The following is a 16,768-nucleotide window of genomic DNA, read 5'->3' as shown; positions in this document are numbered from 1 at the left end:
GGTCAGGAGGGCATAGTTCTGGCTAGGGAGCGGTATTGAGTTGGGGTAGTTGGGTCTGGCTGGTGGGGTAGATATTAAGCAGGGATGGGGTAGGTGTTGGGCTGGGTATGGATTATGGGGGTAATGTTGGGGAAGGATGGGGTAGTTGGGTTCAGCTGATGGGGTGGTTGGTGAATTGGATCAGGGGCTATTGGGTCTGGCTGGTAGGAATTGTTTAGTGCAGGGGGCCAGGGGTTGGGGTTGTTAGGTCTGACTGGTGGGGTAGGTGTCAAAGTATAAAGTAGTTCTTCTGCTCACGATCATCGAACTCCACAATTGCCCCCATTACATTTTCAGTCTCTAGTTGGACGCTCGTTGCTGTCCAATAGGAGGCTGATGAAGCTGCGAGGCCCAAAGATGGGATCTATGTTGATATCAGCGTCCCAGTCCAAAGATCGGCAGAGCTGCTGGGTGAGCAGGGATCCGGTGTGATCTGAGGGTAGAACAAAGGCTATCACTCATCACATGATCAGGGGGCTGAGTCAGCATTTGTCCTACATCTTACACACAGCAAACTGCCCTGCTCCAAGGAGGTGGGGCAAACCAATGCAGGGGCGGGGCTTCAGCTGCTTTATAAGTAACAGCCAGAGTTGGGCTTTTAATTTCCCCCCAAAGACCTGGCCAGGGGCAATATGTACAAAGGCTGGGTGAGAAGTGTCTGCTTGAAGCTCTCCTGGCTTCGGGACCCCATCTGTCGGGGAGTGGCAGCTTCCATTAGAGCCTCGCACACAGGTCCCCGTCATTGGTAATGGTGATCACTCACCGATATCATTCAGATCTTTGGCAATGTCCATGTTCAGATTTGCAGGAAGTTCCTCCAATCCAAATCTGGGGGCGATAAGAGACAAATCAGACCCCACGTAGACGATACAATCTACAGCCTGACAGGGAACTACAACTCCCAGCATGCCCCAGGTCCCCCTTCCCCAATAGAGGGACCTTCTGGGGGCCGATCTGATTGGTTAGATTTCTGCTCACTTCCTGTCCCAGTGACACCAGGTCTCGCCCTCTCTTGCAATACATTGGTTTGTATAGTCCTGTGATTTGCATGGTTGGATGATGTCATACCTGTCCTGGCTTCAGAGTGGACACCTCAGGGCCCCAGAGGAAGGCGGAACATTCTCTTTGTTGTAAATCTCTGGCACCTGGAAGGTTTGGGCTGCCCCCTTGGAACTTTTCTCAGGATGATCCCCAGATCCATCCAATGGTGGACCCCTGGGCTTGTTAACCCGGGGCTGTGTGGGGCCCAGATTGTTCTTGGTTTGTGGGTGAGGTTTGTACAGAGCTTGTCTGATGGCACTGGAAAGTTTTCACCAGCACCTCATCACCTTCTCTGACATGGCGGCTACTCTGAGACACACAATAACCATGCTGCTCATGCCAACCAATAAGATTGCAGCTTTCCAGTTAGACTGAGATGGCTGTTATGGCAACAGATATTTATTTATGTACATTAGGGCCTCTGAAATGGCAGCAGCCAATCAGATGTCATGAATGATGTGATTGGAGGAGGCAGAAACACATTGACCACACCCACTGGTGAAATCACCACAAATGGGCTCTGTCAGACCTGGTAGGACAGGGGTGTCAAATTCTGGTCCTCAACGTCCTTTTTTTTGGCCCTCAAAAGAATCCTAAATATGAATGCCCCTGCATTGAAATAGCTCCGCTACTTTAATTCCCGGCATCACCCACGTCTATAGAACAGTGGCCTCTCTGCCTATGCGTGGCCCCACATTGGACTGTTTTCTTGATACAGAGAAGTGTAGTAGCAGTGCTATTTCAGTTTCAAGTTTGGCCTATGACTTTGTCTAAGTTTTTTTAATTTTGGCCCACTGTGTACTTGAGTTTGACACCCCTGTGGTAGGAGGTAGTTGAGAGTGATGTGTCATGTGACTGGCCAGGGGCATCATCTACCTGGGGAAAAGACGACAGCAGAGTGCATTATGGGGAAGAAGGCGGGGCAAATCTGGGTTCACTGTGGGGGGGGGGGCGTGTAACAGAGGTCACATGACTGTCGTGTGCCCTAATTAGTGGGGGAATAGGGGACCTTACATCAGCCCTCTGGCCTCCACTGCTACAAATCTGACACTCGAGAAATGAGAACCAAACAATGGTGACAACCAAACTCTGTGAGCTCTTTGCCCTCCCTTTTCCTATCACAGCAAGAGTAAAGCAACATAGTTACCCCAGAAACCCCATGTGTGTCAGCAGTCACCCCAGTAATGTCCCCATGCATGGCAGTGTTGTCACCCCTATAGTCCCCCGCCCACCACCACACATACACCGTCCTCATAACAAAAGCTGGGATTTTTCTCCTCTCATTTTGTGCCCCATCTCTGGCCATTTATAGGCATTTCTTTTGTCGGAGACCCTCACAAGGGTCTGTGAATGTGGGTGTGACCCTCAGAGAGTGAGAATGTTCCTTTGGGGTGAGACACCATAGCAATCCCTCCTCCCCAATGCAGCCTAACTGCCCTCCCTTGGGTGACAATAGAAGGACTGTAGTGAATTCAGTGAAGTGTTGTCACTTTGTAGGGAGCGCTCAGAGCAAGTCAGGGATGAGGGGGCCCGCCTGCACCTTATTTTTTTTGTTCCCCAGGGTTTTCGCTTTAGGAAAGAAGTTTTCCTATTCTTTGGATGATCATCGCAGAGGGGACTGAGCTGTAGCTGGGAGTGGCCGAGGGCAGATGGGGCAGAGACGGCAGAACAATAAAGCAGCTAAGCCAACAATTGCAACATTGACCGGGAACGAGGAAATAACAAAGAATCCGGGCTGGGCTTTTTCTGCATTGCAACATCCAGAAGAACCAGGAAGAGTCATCAGAGGGTGAGCGGGGTCACAGCGCACCTTACAGGGCCCCACCCATGATTAATGCACAGAACACAAGGCTCCACCCATAACAAATACCAGGGGTGGGGCAGTTATTTATCACACCAGGCCAGGGCCTTATTCCTTTCCTGAGAACTAAGGATGACATGAAAGCCAGAGGACATCTTTTACCTCACACAAACCTCAATCACTTTGTATAGTCGGCCTGACACAGAAGCAGAACTACCCCCTCATAGTAATACAAAAATCACTGGGGCAACTGGAAGTTTGTAACCAATAGGCCAATTACCCCCTCTTTTGCTCACCACCCACAATCCAGCCTTTGGGTGGTAAAATAACCCTTCAGGGCACAGTCTGGGAGTAGTTCTGGGGGGGGGGGGGGGGGGGCAACAGTGAAGTAAGGAGAGGCAAATTAAAGTTACACCCCCTCACACACACACACACACAAAATTGTGATCATAGAATTATTTTGATCATCATTCAGATTACAAACCATCCCCTTTTCTCTATTACACTTGGTAGGTAGTTCCTCTCTCTCTGCACTCCCTGGTTCCTTGATGGTGACCACACTGGACCTTACATATGTATTTGGTGTCAGAATGGCCCCGTGTTGTCTCCATTGGAAGCCCTGTGACTGGGTGACAATCCAGGAGTGTTCTCAGCATAAAACAAGGACACTCATGGCAGGATCACCCGGGAATAATGGAAGCTGAAGATTTGTATGACGTATATTACCAGTAACCCATAAAAGCCTCGGGGGAATCTGTGTTTCTCAGATGGACAGTCTCTGAGGGAAGCTTTAATCATATTTAATTACGCCTCAGCTCCCCATTCTAACCCCCCCCCCCCCCATGGTTGTCCTTGTGTCTATAAAAAGCACCCCTCCCCAGTGGGAAAACAAGAAGCTGCGTCCTGAGCCGATGGCATTTTAATTTGCTATTTAATGGTCTTTGCAATCTCCTGGCATCGGCTGCACAACACTGGGCAGGACATTGGCCAATGGATCCAGCGCCATCCGTACTTTGTATTAAAAATAAAACTTTTCAGAGTCTGCTGGTGGTCAGACAGAGGGAGAATTAAAGCCACAAATAAAAGGAGAACTCCGCTGCTAAACACCAAACCAGATACATGATCATCCCCCGGTACCAGAGTCCTCCACATGAGCCGTCCCCTCCGAGCACTGAAGGCTGCAGGAAGCTGATTGGACGATCTGGGAACAGTAATGGTGAGGGGATCAGTATGTACAGGGGGGGGGGGGGGGGTCGCTCTGCCAGATTCCAGACTGTGGGGTCCACTGCAGAACAATTTCTAGTTGGTGTCCATACAGTCTGTGTCTTGCTGCGTCTCCTCTTCCCCTGAAGCTTCAGCCGCCGGAGGTGATCCCAAGGACGCCGCAGGGGAGGGAGATTTATTGCTGCCTCCACCCCCATCCTGCCGCCGGTAGAACAGAACATAGGCAGCTTTCGTCTGCATGGAGGAAAAACAAAAAAAGGGTAATGAGCAAATAACATGGCACAAGGCCAGAACATGTCTGCCAAGCATGGCAGAGTCACCCACCCAAGGGGGGCAAATGTGACAGTCACCATAGAAGAGGGGGGGGGGGGGGGGGGGGCAGTCACATGGGACAAACATGGCAGAGGACTCACCACAATCTGATCCTCGGAAGCGGGGGACACACTGCTGTCATCAAAGTAATACCATTGGCCGGTGTCCTGGTTCTTTGCATATGCGGTATCTGCAGGGACAACAAAAAGCCAAATGTTACATAATACCCTGACAGATCACATGTCCACATTCAGCAGGGTGGTGACACATCACAGATACAGAGCTCTGCAGGGTCAGAGGATTTGTTGGAGCTGAACTCCCAGGGGCCATAAAAGACAAACGACTGCAGCTCTGTAATCATTACTCCCGTTTTACCTGAATGTGACCTAGTATCAGCCTCTATTCCTTGTACAGCTAAGCTCAGACTGGGAGAGGAGAAAGCGGCACAATCAGTTGGATATGCTGATATTAGGAGACCAGAGTATGAGGAGCTCACCAGTCTGCTGCTTCTCCTTTCTATGTCCAGTCAAAGCTGGGAGACTGCCTAGCCCTGAAGTGGTACAGAACTGCAGCAGAAATATTTCTCCTGCCCTGCTATAGAGGTCTGTTCTGTGTAGAAGAGTTGTGTATTTAGTGATTTTCTTGAAGTTTGGTGGGGACAGAAATATGGAATGGAGGCTCCGGGGGCAGTGAGAATGAAAGGGTGAAACAGATTAGAGACACTTACAATGACCACCCCCCATGCCACCATAGTGATTGGACACAGCTACTAGGTCATAAATATAGGGGTCAGCTGTGGGGTCACAAACAAATTCTGACATATTCAGATTCCTGAAACAAAAAGAAAAAAACACTTTGTTAGCAACAATAATAATAGAGCAACAATCACCCCCCCCCCCCACCTTAACAAAGCAGAGCCTCCAATGGCAGACACAATGGTGGTCACATGACCAGGCTGAGCAGAACATTCCCGGGTCATGGTGTCACTACGATGGGTTCATCCAGGACTGCAGAAGAGACAGCCGAGTCAGGCCAATGAAGAATATGGGGTCACCAGCGTCTGGCGAACATTTCTATAGAGCAAAAGTCCTGGATTTATATAAATTTATGCAGGATGGGGCTCTGTGGTCAACTGTAGGAGCTCATCACTGGTATTGGGACTGAGCAATGTCCAGTCAAGGACAGAATAAGGAGTATAGAGAGACAGACTGGCGGAAGGGAAGAAGGATGGGGTCAGTTTCGGTTAGACTGAAGGATAGGCCAATATGTAGGGCAGTTGGACAGAAGGGTGGAGCTCAGGTTGTCACCAGTGCATGACGTTGGGATATTTTCAGCTCCATAGGCGGTGAGACAAAGACTGACTGAAATAATTAACCAGACCCAGGCAGAATGCTACAGGTGCTGTCACTGTGCCATTTTTAACAAGCCCCATCACCGTGGCACCCAGCAGCAGGTGGCAGATCTTCCAGTAAACATTGCACAAGATGTATTCCTGGTGACGTGGTAATTACACAGAACACTATCTACAGATTTATTGACCCAGGTGGAGGTCAGGTGGCACCCTCATTGGGTTATTAAACCTTTGATTGGCTTCCCAGATTTGATTACCTTATGGGGAATTCCACCACAGCGTCCAGCTTGTCCCTCCAGTATCGGTTATAGGAGAAACGCTTTAAGTGCACAACGAGAATTTTTGGCAAAGACCACAAATCGAATTTCTTAGTGGCCCTTTGATGTTTTCGGCAACGTGGACAATACCTGCCGAAGCACAGAAGCAGTCAGTTCACCTGTACTAGGACGAGGACCTTCCTCCAGTACATACACACAGCAGACCTACCAGGGGTCATGTTCCCCAAGTGTCTCCGTCTTGGTGAAGAGCTGAATACAATCTCTGAGGGCCACAGTCACCTTCTTCTTCTGCAGCTGCTGCATGGACTCATGTTTACTAAAGGCCTGCAAGGAGGAAACAACACTGAGAACATTGAAATTGAGAACATGGGGGTCAGGTCCACCCTCCTTTAGCTTACCTCGGCCTCCTGGTCATCATAATACAATTTCTTCACATCCATGTCCCAGTCTAGAGCCACCGTGGAATACGCTGAAAGAGACAGCGATGGAAATTTCAATAGGAAGGAACAGAGAATATTGGCTCTGCAGGCGGGGGTTAGGGAGGCACTTACAGCTCAGCTTCAGGATGGAGCCCTCAGCTGGCATGACGCTCACTTCAGAGGTGGCATAGGAATTGACCAGGCTGAAAGAGAAAAGTCTCCGGCGACATTGCCGCGCTTTCTTCGCAATCTTATTACAAGGACTGCATTGTTCTCCTGAGCTCTCCTCCTCCACACTGTCATCTGATTGGCTATTGGATTCCTCTGGGGACTCCTCTTTCTCTTCAGGCTCCTCCTGCTGCTCCATATCATCATCTGGAGGAACCAAGAGACATGGCGGTGATACCCCAGACAACACAGCCCCCTTCCTCAGCTTCACCCTCCCAACCAGCAGAAAAACACCAGGGAACAGTTATGGCTGACTGGGGATTACACTATATCAGTGCCAGCCCAGATGTGTGGACCCCTTACTTGATCTGGAGTCACAGACAGGATGTGAGAGAAATCCCCCTCACGGGGTCACAGGTTGCAGCAGAGCAATAAACCTTTAGGAAATATCTCATTTTATAGTTTAAGAGGGCAAAAATCTACTACAGCCAGACACCAATCACAGCAATCAGTGAACGGCCTCTCCTGATTGGCTGCCATGGGCACCATGTTAATACAGAACTCACCGTCATAAATTCCATTGGAGCCGTTACAGGCGGAGTTCTCAGTGGACAGGCTGATAAATTCTTCTGGCAGGGGGGATTTTACATAACGCCTGATGAAAACAGAGGACACAGAGGTAAGGAGGAGGCAATGGTGACACCCAAAGAACTACAACTCCCACAATTCCTAACACTGTATACAAGGAAGACCAATGACCGGACTGATGTATGGAGGACGAGATGATTTTATTGTGTAGAACTAAAAGGGTCACAAAATCCTAATTGTCACATTTTACGATACGCAGGGAAAACAAGCCTCACCACATGCACCTCCCTGCAAGTCAGCAACATGTGAACATCTCCCATGGCCAAGTAAATTCTGGAAGTGATAGGACAGGGTGACACATACAGATAAGATCAGTAAATCTAGGAAGAGGAAGCCATGAAGAACAGTTGACAGATACAAAAGAACCCAGGGAGGACAAGAACACCTTGAATATTCAGCATAAAACAAATCCCGAATACGTGCAAAAAAAAAAAAAAAAACCCAAAACAACAAATTGTGCAGCAGAGAGATAAGCGGAGCCGCTGTACAATTCTGTCACCAGATAACACCGGCAGCCTCATCACCGTGACTAAGCACAGAGAACATTATCTGCACCGCCCTGCCCGGGACTATAACGAGACACCCGGAGGAGGTTGGGGGGTACACAAACACCCCATCTACACAGAACTAAAAAAAAGACATCCAATTACAACTGAAAACCCTCCAATGGGGATGTGGTTTTGGTGAACACCAGAAGATTCACTTCACTTTCTCTTTATTCCCTGATCAGTCTGTGTAATAATTTAACCTTTCCTCACCCATCCAAAAACAAATTGTTTAATATAACTTAAAAGGCTGGCGTGATAAACACACAAATATTGATGACATCACACCTGGCTACCCCCGTAACTTGTGACATTACACCAATTGTCAGCCTAAAATTAAATGTGAGTGGGGTAATTGGGGCAGCAAGTGGAAGCCTTGGTTGTCCCAATAATAAAAAAACATTTCAGGAAGCAGAGCTTGGAGTTCAGTGTACGGTCAGAGTGTCCAGTCAGCGATAAGCTCTGGCTAGTAGGATTAAATACTAAAAGGCAATGTGTTGTCACACTTACTGGATCCTCTCCAGGACGATGGTATACAGCATTTTAGCAGTGAGGTTGTGGCGAGGTACAGAAACCAACAGTGGTTGGCCAAACAGAATGGTTCCAGATGTGGTGCTCTGGCGGTAGCGTCTTTCACGGAAGCAGATAGGCAGCGTGACCCATTCAGAGTCATCACTCCGAGAAGATTTCACCTCGTAGCTGCAAGAAGAATAAAAATTCAGAGAATGGGTTAACAAGGCACAAATACTACCCATGCTGGCCACATAAACAGTGCTGGGGGCTTTTATATCTGCTCAGCCTCCTAGGATTCCCAGAAACAAGGCTTCATGGGAAGTCATCAACCCATCACCTGACGCTGAATAAATTTTCACCAATATCAGGGAGAAGTTATAAAGCACTAAACCCCTCACCGCAATACTCGCCTGTTCCATGACAGGACACCGCCATCTTCTTACTGGAGACGTTCTTCAGCCATTCTGATTGGCCAGTAGCAGGGAGTTCATTCCTCCCAGCACCAGTAAGAGAAGCCGGAATTGTTGGGTTTCAGCGGTTTTGATGATTTCCCGGCACAATCATACAGCTGGGATTATTGAAGGGACATTTCCTGTCTCTATAAAAATTACTAGACTTGATCAAAACTTTAGTTCCCCTTTAACGTCATTTTATCATTTTTAAACTTGCAGCTTTTAACTAAACTAAACATTCTTGGGCGATACTGCCATGAAGGTTTTTGTTTGAGCATTTTTTTGTTAGCGGGTGACAACTTTCTGTTCCTATCTTTCACTTGTGATTTTATGTCGACCCTCAGTCACAATGACTACCAATGGGGACAACAAGTAGCTGCTCACACAGCCATTGCCCACTGTTGTCACCCTCAGGTAAAGCCACCCTGGGAAATGTCGCGCATCCGCTGTCAGAGTGCACATAGGCAGGAAGTGGCTGCAGAGATGTAACAATGCAGGGAAAAGGAGAAAGTTTAACATCTACACTAATTCGGTGCATTGGTGATAATATACAATGGAGTCATTGTCTGTTCGGCACAACCAACATGAAGATCATCCTACAGACTCAGAGATTAGCAATGACAGAAGACAATACAGCATAGTGTGGGAGGAGCCAGGCTGTGGGTTGGAACCATGCTACAGCAGACTGCTCCCCCTGACAGGGCATATACCCAGCTTACACAAAAAGGTCATCTCTCTCCATGATGTGGCTCAGCATTTCATCCACCTGGAAGATCTTGTGAAAACGGTGATTGTAGACATCTGTCACCACCATCTGTGAACCAAAGGCAAGGAGAAGGCGTCACTGTGGTATGGCCACAGTAGAGGTGCCGCCATATATGAAGAACGTTCAATACTTACATTTTCTGCAGGGACTTCGGAGAGTTTAGACAGAGCTGCACATAGGTCAGAAACTGTTCCCATTTTAGGCACAACCAATCGGTACTGAAAGACAATAAGATGGAGTATTCCCAAGTTAAATGTCAGCATAGAAGGGACATTTACTTTCCTCTAAACCAGGAAAGTCTCCTCACCTGGGTGGGCTTGCACTGTGGGTCACTGCGAACCAGGAAAACTTCCATGGTGCGATCTTTCCTCATAGGAAGGGGAAGGGTGAGATAGCAGAAAGGGTCAAAGGTGACTGAGACTTTGGAGCATTCCGGACACACGAGCGTGGATTTGAAAAGGCCGTGAAAAATGTCTACGATGATGGAGTTGTTCCTCCGTAGATGATTGTCCCACGCTTCTTTGGCTACAACCTAAACATAAGAAAGAGTAAATCCCCTGGGGAGGGAGGGCAGCAGCAGATCACCAGATATGAGTGAACACTGAATACTCCGTACAGAGTCCGGCCGCCCGTCAGCATCCTTCAGCTCCAGGTATGGCTTCTTCTTTACCCTGTTCAGATCCTCATGAAGACCATCCAGGAGAAAAGCCAGCAGCTCCTGGGAATCCTGCTGCTGATACCCCGAGAACTGCGGGGCAAAGCGACCAACCTGTGTCTGAGCAGACAACATCGAGTTATACCATGAAGTCACAAAACAACGAGGGGGGTGAGGATGACAAGCAGCTTCATGTAGGTAGAAGATTTATTATTAAAACAGGATTTATATAGCACCAACATATTACGCAGTGCTGTGGATTTCATTTTATCCAAGACTCCACTGACATAGCAGGACAATAGGCAGTAGCAGTAATCTCCCCAGCACCTTTAAGCTTAGTGCACCAACTATCACTTTTTTTGTAACCACCCAGCTATTTTTGGGTTTCCATGTGTAGCCCCCTCCCTTCATTTTTTGACCAGCCGCCTAGAGCTTTTGGGGGGAAAACACTGGGCAGAAGTGCAGAAATTTCCTCTTACCTTGAACATCCGTGGAGCTACATAAGAATGCTCTCCAGACCAAATCTGTCGGATGAGCTCTGCGTACGCCATGGCGATCTCTCCCTTCATCCCCAGTGGATTCTCTTTGTTTATCTCATCCCTGTAGTCATCAGTCAGGAAGTATTCTGTGAGAGGTGGCGTGTTACTCAGGCACTGTTAGGAGAATAGAAAGGCCAAGGGTGAGATGCTGCACCAGGACAGAGCCAGGGTAAAAAAAGTTATCACAATGAAGGGATACAGTTTTTTTTTTTTTTAGCACATTGAGCCACAATGACAGTGATCGAAGAAGGGACTTCCATTATGGTGCAGGTACACCGCATTGCCGGGGGCATCCGGTATAGTACATCAGAAGGAGCATTGGCTATAGTACAAGTATCAAAATGGGAGGTCTACTATATTGCAGGTACAGCCTATCACAGGGCACGAGCATAAAGGCATAATGTAAAGTAGCTGCACCAAGGCACACAGAGTCTGCTCCATTTATTTTACTATAGTGACACCTAGAGGTGAAGCCACAAACTGCACTGTGGTCTCTTTCTTGCGCATGCAATATAAGGTGTGCACTCATCTTCGCAGCAGCTGAGGGTAGGTGACAGCACCGACACACCTGTAGAGCAGAGTTCATGAAACATGTATTGCCAAGGTTACTGAGCCCACACAGCCCAGGCTTGCTGGATGGCTCTCTGTAGCTGTATGACGACATGTAAGATGACCCGTAACCCCTGAAACAGGAAGAAACAAAATGAATAAATCAAACAGCTGATTGTTCTATAAATTCCACCACTTCATATCTGTGCCACAATTATGGTTATTTTTGTTATGTTCTGGGGCCACTCACTAATATTATACATATACATGATACAGCTTTGACATACACTGTACAGAAAACAGTGAGCCAGTCCCATCAGTCTCTGTACAGAGGAGCTGACACTCTAATGTCCCCCCACAGTCACACACTATTAATATACATTTATATAGCTCTGACATATACCACAGTGCTGTATACAGATCACTGACCCTTTCCCCAGGCTGTTCATGCCGTAGCTGCTGCTGCTGTCTCCATTGGTGATGGTGGAGGATGAGGATGAGGAGGTGGAAGCAGATGACATGTAGCTGCTTGTTGCTGATTTGCCGGAGGTAGTGTACGTTCTACTCGTCGCTGTGCTTGACCTGTTGGGGAAATGGACAACGTGAGGTACACAGACTCAGATTTACACATCAGCCTTATGTACAACGGGGGTCATCTCCTGGTCCAAGTTCAGGTTTGGTTTTGGGGGTAGGCAAACTCAAGGGCATAGCCTAGGTGGCCAACATACAAGGGGGCTCGGTACTGCCTATGAGAACACCAAGGGGGCACACAAAATATTCAGCACATGGATGGCTACAAAAGGGCAGTGTGGGCGGGCAGCACCACAGGAGAGGGGACACATTAAATGAGACTAAGAGTACCGATTGCAATTATAGTACAAATGGTGACACCTACACTGCTGGGGTTCAATGGCAATACAACAAATACCTAAGGGCCACGTGAGGCCCCCAGGCTGCAGATCAGGTATGTATATCCTAAGGTGATGTTTATCATGTACACATGAAGCAGCACTCACTTTGTCTGGGACTGTCTTGGCCACGTACCATCGGCATTCCTCTGTTCTATGACCAGCACCTGCAGGAGATAACTAGTTATAATCCCAGACTAGGAAACTGCCCCCACTCACACCGAGCAGCCCCAGAAACTGCCCCTACTGATACCTAGCGGCCCCATTATTACCTGCCCCTGGTACAGCCCGGCATCCTGAACGGTGTTGTCCGGTTTGGTGAGTTGCTCGTAGGTGTTTGTCATATATCGGTTCCACAGCCGAGTCTCTTTGTCAGAAGGAATATTGAAGATCTTTTTCATCTCCTTCTCGATGAAATCTGTGACAGAAGAGAGAAGATGAGGGAACAGGAAGAGGGATTTATATACAAACTGACTGCACCACAGCCCTGGCACTGCAGCTCAAGATAAAGTGTACCCGTCCACATCCAGCACCACCTAACACGCTGATATGCATTGTAAATACCAAACTGATGGCTGTGACAGGTACATTTTACTGAGTGCTTGTACTCCTGAGGAAGAAATACATCACAATTTCATTACACAACAGCCGTCCCTGAGAGAAAAGTGTCATTTGGAAGCTATGATGTCTGCTCACCTATGGTGTCGGCTTTGCTAAAGTGCCGGCTGACCAGGTTTTCGTTGTCGCTATTCTCACAAAGCTTTAATTCGATCAGATAAACTTCCACCTTACAATGCTTGACAAACATGCCGTGCTCCACCACCTGCAATACACACAGCGATCAGAGGGGGTGCCAACACGAATGACATCAATACAACAAAAAGCAGTCACTCACCTTGCGGACGATTGGCTGCTGGCCCGGGAGACCCCCATACCAGGACATCAGCTTGGTCCAGGCTTCTGTGGGGACCAAAACATAATCCAGCTCATCAATTAGATGTTCCCGTAATACCTGAGTGTCCGGATCTGGAGAAGAGAAGGAGAAGCCTGTGAGGGGCCACCGCTGGGTCATAAGGCAGGGGCCACAGTCTAAACCCAAGGATAATTCAGAGGGGCCACAAAGACCAATGCTGGGGCATAAGGCAGGGGCCACAGCCTGAAGACCAAGATAATACAGAGGGGCCAAAGTACAAAGAGAGACAACTGATGGGGTAAAAATCAAGGGCCACAGCTGGAACCCCAGGATAATTCTGAGAGGCCAGAAAGAAAGACCACTGCAAGTGCGTAGGGCAGGGGCCACTCAAAGCCACAGTGCTGGCTAATGTTGGGAAGACATTTTGCTGTGCTTGTTTTATACATAGGTCCCTCCACCCTAGGCAGACATAATGATCCAGGTGAATGTGGCTCTCCACTCATTCATCTGTCATGATACATGAATGAATGTTCCCTGCTATCAGCCTCATACAATCTCTATACAGAGGGAGGGGCTGGCAACCAATCAGATGAGCTGCACACAAATGTGCGGAAGGAGAGATCAGAGAGATAACCTCATCCCTGTGCTGCTACCCTTCTACTTTCCAGTCAGCATGGAGGGTAGCACAGTACCAGAGGAAGTGAGGTCTCCTGCCTAGATATGTAATAAGGCAGAGCTGTGTGGATGATTAGGAATACAATCCCTGAACGATATCATGCAGGCTGCATCCTACCTGCCAACAATCCCGAATTATCCACAGGGCCCGGGAACAGATTGCTCTCCCCCACATTGTACATATCCCATGAGTCAAAGCCGACATATTTCTTCCACTGCTTGAACCATCGGCTGTCCACTAAGTACCTGAAAAAGAAAGAGCTGTTACCATGGGGATACATCAACCCATGGGGGTCACCCAGAAACGAAGGCACAAAATGTCCTTCTACATACACCAGGTGGAAGTAACATTACAGAGAGGAAGGAGGACACCAAACAATCCTAGCTGCTTCTGCTTTCATTTCCCAGCATAGAATCAGCAACCTCCAGTTTCTGCCCCCTCCTGCTGGCAGGGAACCCGCAGCAATCTGACATCTTTCAGCTTGTCAGCCCCCCCCATCATTACACCAGGCCGAGGACACCACAGGAATGTGGGCAGGTCTGGGATTTGTGTCACCAACTATAATAGAATATAATGAACATCTCTATCCATGTGCAGACCCCCCCCCCGAACCCCCCTATAGCTCCACGATATTCAGGGTATGGGGGGAGGGGGCATATGAATCCCCCCACAGCCACTGTTTCCTCATGTGACAGCTCTAGTGTTTGTTGATTGGCCCAGTAATGTCACATGGGCTCCAAAGCCCTGTGTAAGCTCCGGTTGAAGTTGCAGCAAAGGGGGGGGAGTGTGTGTGTGTGTGTTCAAGGTTGGGGGGTGGGTAAAGAGACCCTGAAACCTACCTACAGAAACACAGAATGTCCTTAAGCAAAGTTTACCTCTCAGCGGCCTCGCGATGGCAGCCCAACAATACTTTCTGTATACAAAGCAAGGAGAGAAAACCTCCCCAGACATGATGAAACGCACAAATCTTCCTGGGTGTCACCCGGACCCCATACCCGAAAGACACCAACATGTGTTGCAAGGTGATGGAGGGGACACAGATGTGACCAGTCATGTGATCAAAGAGGCTGGGGGTCCCAACACAACTTAGAAGCATTGCAGGTTAGAAGGGAAAACTAAACTATCTGCCTTGTGTGGGGGTATTGTGCCCAGCCCTTGGGGTAATCGTGTGTCCAGGAGAGGTCAGGTCTATAAATAAAGATGATAAGGGCACGCACATTGGCAGTTATCTATTTCCAGAACCAAAAGGTTCAAGAGAAGAAAACCAGATTCCCTAAACCCCCCTTCCCTCTCCCCTCCTCTTCCTCCTCCAGAACCCGCACTGACCAAAGCTGATCGGTCACCTCAGGGGCGCTGTAAAAGGTGGGGCCCTTAACCTGTACTGACACACAAAGCCATTCTGGTGCAGACTCCACACTGGAACCCGAAGATGTGATCTCAGATTTCCCGACATGTGAAGTGGCGTGTAGGACGCGTAGGATACGCTCACTCTATAAACACCCTGCTGGGGGTCACCACCTGAAAGCGAGCATCTCCCAATCCTCAGCCAACGTGTGAATGCCAGTGATTGGCTCCCTGGGTGCGGTTGCAAGAACAGAACCTTCTAGAAGTGATCTATAAATATCCCAGCGATCCTCCTAATCCGGTCTGATTTCTCATTGTGCAACCTGTTATTGTGTCAGCCAGAAGATCCATTGCATGGCGGCCACACACAGGAAGATCCGCTCACCCCGGATTGTACAGATCTGACGAACAACAGCGATCCCTCTGATCACCCAGCAAGCCAGCTGATTGGTCAGATCTGTGTGAAGTATGACTCCCCTCCCCAAGAGTCATAGGCTAAGATCACCTACCTGCCTTGTGATCATGTGACCAGCGGCAGAGAAAAGCCTTCAGATTGTACCCAATCCATATCTGTGTACAATACAGGACCTCTTCATTACATGGGGTGTCATGATTGGTGTGAGCAGTGTATATGGGGTCCCTGTGGCTCCGGGGCAGCAGGGTACATTAGGGCTGTCAGTTTGAATGGCCCACTGTAGGGATCTTTTCCCCAGGGATGGACAAATATGGTGGCCATGTGTCTGTTGGGCCCCTGGAGTAATTTTTTTCAGATTCCTAGGGATGAAGGGGACACTGGACAGCTCAGTGTTGGTCGGAATTTTTTAGTTGATGCTCCATTCTCCTCTGATAATGATGTCGGCCAATCACCAGGTCCCAATCAATCACAGAGAGAACTGGAGATTGGAGGGTTTTCTCACCAAATATATTCTTCTGTGTATAATCTTACTACCTATAGATATCTGGTCCCCCCTATACTTTGCCTAGTCAGGGTCCTGGCATAACTTGGGGGCCCCGATCACACAGCACTGTGGGCCCCAGAGGGCGGTGCTGTTACTTTACGGGCCCGGCAAGTCAGTGGTGAGGCAGCACATTGCCCTTTCCCCCCTCTTGTGTCTATATTAGGCTTATTCTCTCACCATTCGTCCCCTTTCCTTAGCGGAGTCTTCAGAAGCTCCCCCAGCTCGTTCTTCTGCCTCTCAGGTTCCGGTACCGGGCCCGGCTCGCCTCCCCCCTCCGCCATAGCTTAGCTAGCAGCTTTGGGAGCGCGCACGTCTCTCTACCACCCGGCCGTCAGAACGCTACGTGCGCGCCCCTTGACAAGGACACCACGTGACCGCTCCACCTGTCTATCCGCGAACGCCCACTAAAGCACCGACGGCACCTCCCAAACACGTGACGACTTTTGCCAGAGACGTGACGCGTGCGCAGATTTTTTCTACAGACTCCTTACCACGTGATTTATTGCCGCAGCTTTGTAACTTCGACGACGTGACAATTCTATCACGTGATCCGTCCTCCACCGGCTGTCGGGTGGGGCGGGGCGTGTCTGTTTCCCATAGCAACCTTTTTTTTCTGAAATGACTTCACAGGTTCCAAGCAAGCAGGGGTCCCCTTTGGGAATAACCAG

The 16,768-nt window shown here is 48.9% G+C and overlaps 1 protein-coding gene across 1 annotated transcript; it reads right to left on the bottom strand.

Moving 5' to 3' along the window:
- Nucleotides 1-3,795: 3,795 nt before the first annotated feature.
- Nucleotides 3,796-16,447, bottom strand: USP4 (ubiquitin specific peptidase 4). Its single transcript, XM_072420273.1, has 22 exons — nucleotides 16,278-16,447; nucleotides 13,915-14,042; nucleotides 13,104-13,234; nucleotides 12,905-13,031; nucleotides 12,481-12,626; nucleotides 12,317-12,375; nucleotides 11,730-11,882; nucleotides 11,320-11,434; nucleotides 10,692-10,865; nucleotides 10,174-10,332; nucleotides 9,865-10,089; nucleotides 9,692-9,775; nucleotides 9,511-9,605; nucleotides 8,337-8,525; nucleotides 7,200-7,288; nucleotides 6,598-6,840; nucleotides 6,445-6,515; nucleotides 6,255-6,370; nucleotides 6,026-6,175; nucleotides 5,145-5,248; nucleotides 4,519-4,607; nucleotides 3,796-4,339 (listed from the first exon to the last, which is right to left on the bottom strand). The coding sequence occupies exons 1-22, from the start codon at nucleotides 16,379-16,381 to the stop codon at nucleotides 4,181-4,183; spliced, it is 2,910 nt and encodes a 969-aa protein (XP_072276374.1). The 5' UTR covers nucleotides 16,382-16,447; the 3' UTR covers nucleotides 3,796-4,180.
- Between the last annotated feature and the right edge of the window lie 321 nt (nucleotides 16,448-16,768).

This window comes from Pyxicephalus adspersus, chromosome 8, assembly GCF_032062135.1.
Source record: "Pyxicephalus adspersus chromosome 8, UCB_Pads_2.0, whole genome shotgun sequence".
Classification (NCBI taxonomy): Eukaryota; Metazoa; Chordata; class Amphibia; order Anura; family Pyxicephalidae; genus Pyxicephalus; species Pyxicephalus adspersus.
Note: the sequence above shows the minus strand (reverse complement) of the source record. Positions and strands in the feature narration are given on the sequence as shown.

Excerpts from the sequence above, each read along its gene's own strand:
- USP4 (XM_072420273.1), bottom strand. The coding sequence starts at position 16,381 with ATGGCGGAGGGGGGAGGCGAGCCGGGCCCGGTACCGGAACCTGAGAGG. Across the intron at positions 10,090-10,173 it reads CTGACGGGCGGCCGGACTCT|GTTGTAGCCAAAGAAGCGTG; the intron begins GTACGGAGTATT and ends TCTTATGTTTAG. Across the intron at positions 5,249-6,025 it reads GTGGTGGAATTCCCCATAAG|GAATCTGAATATGTCAGAAT; the intron begins GTAATCAAATCT and ends TTTTTGTTTCAG.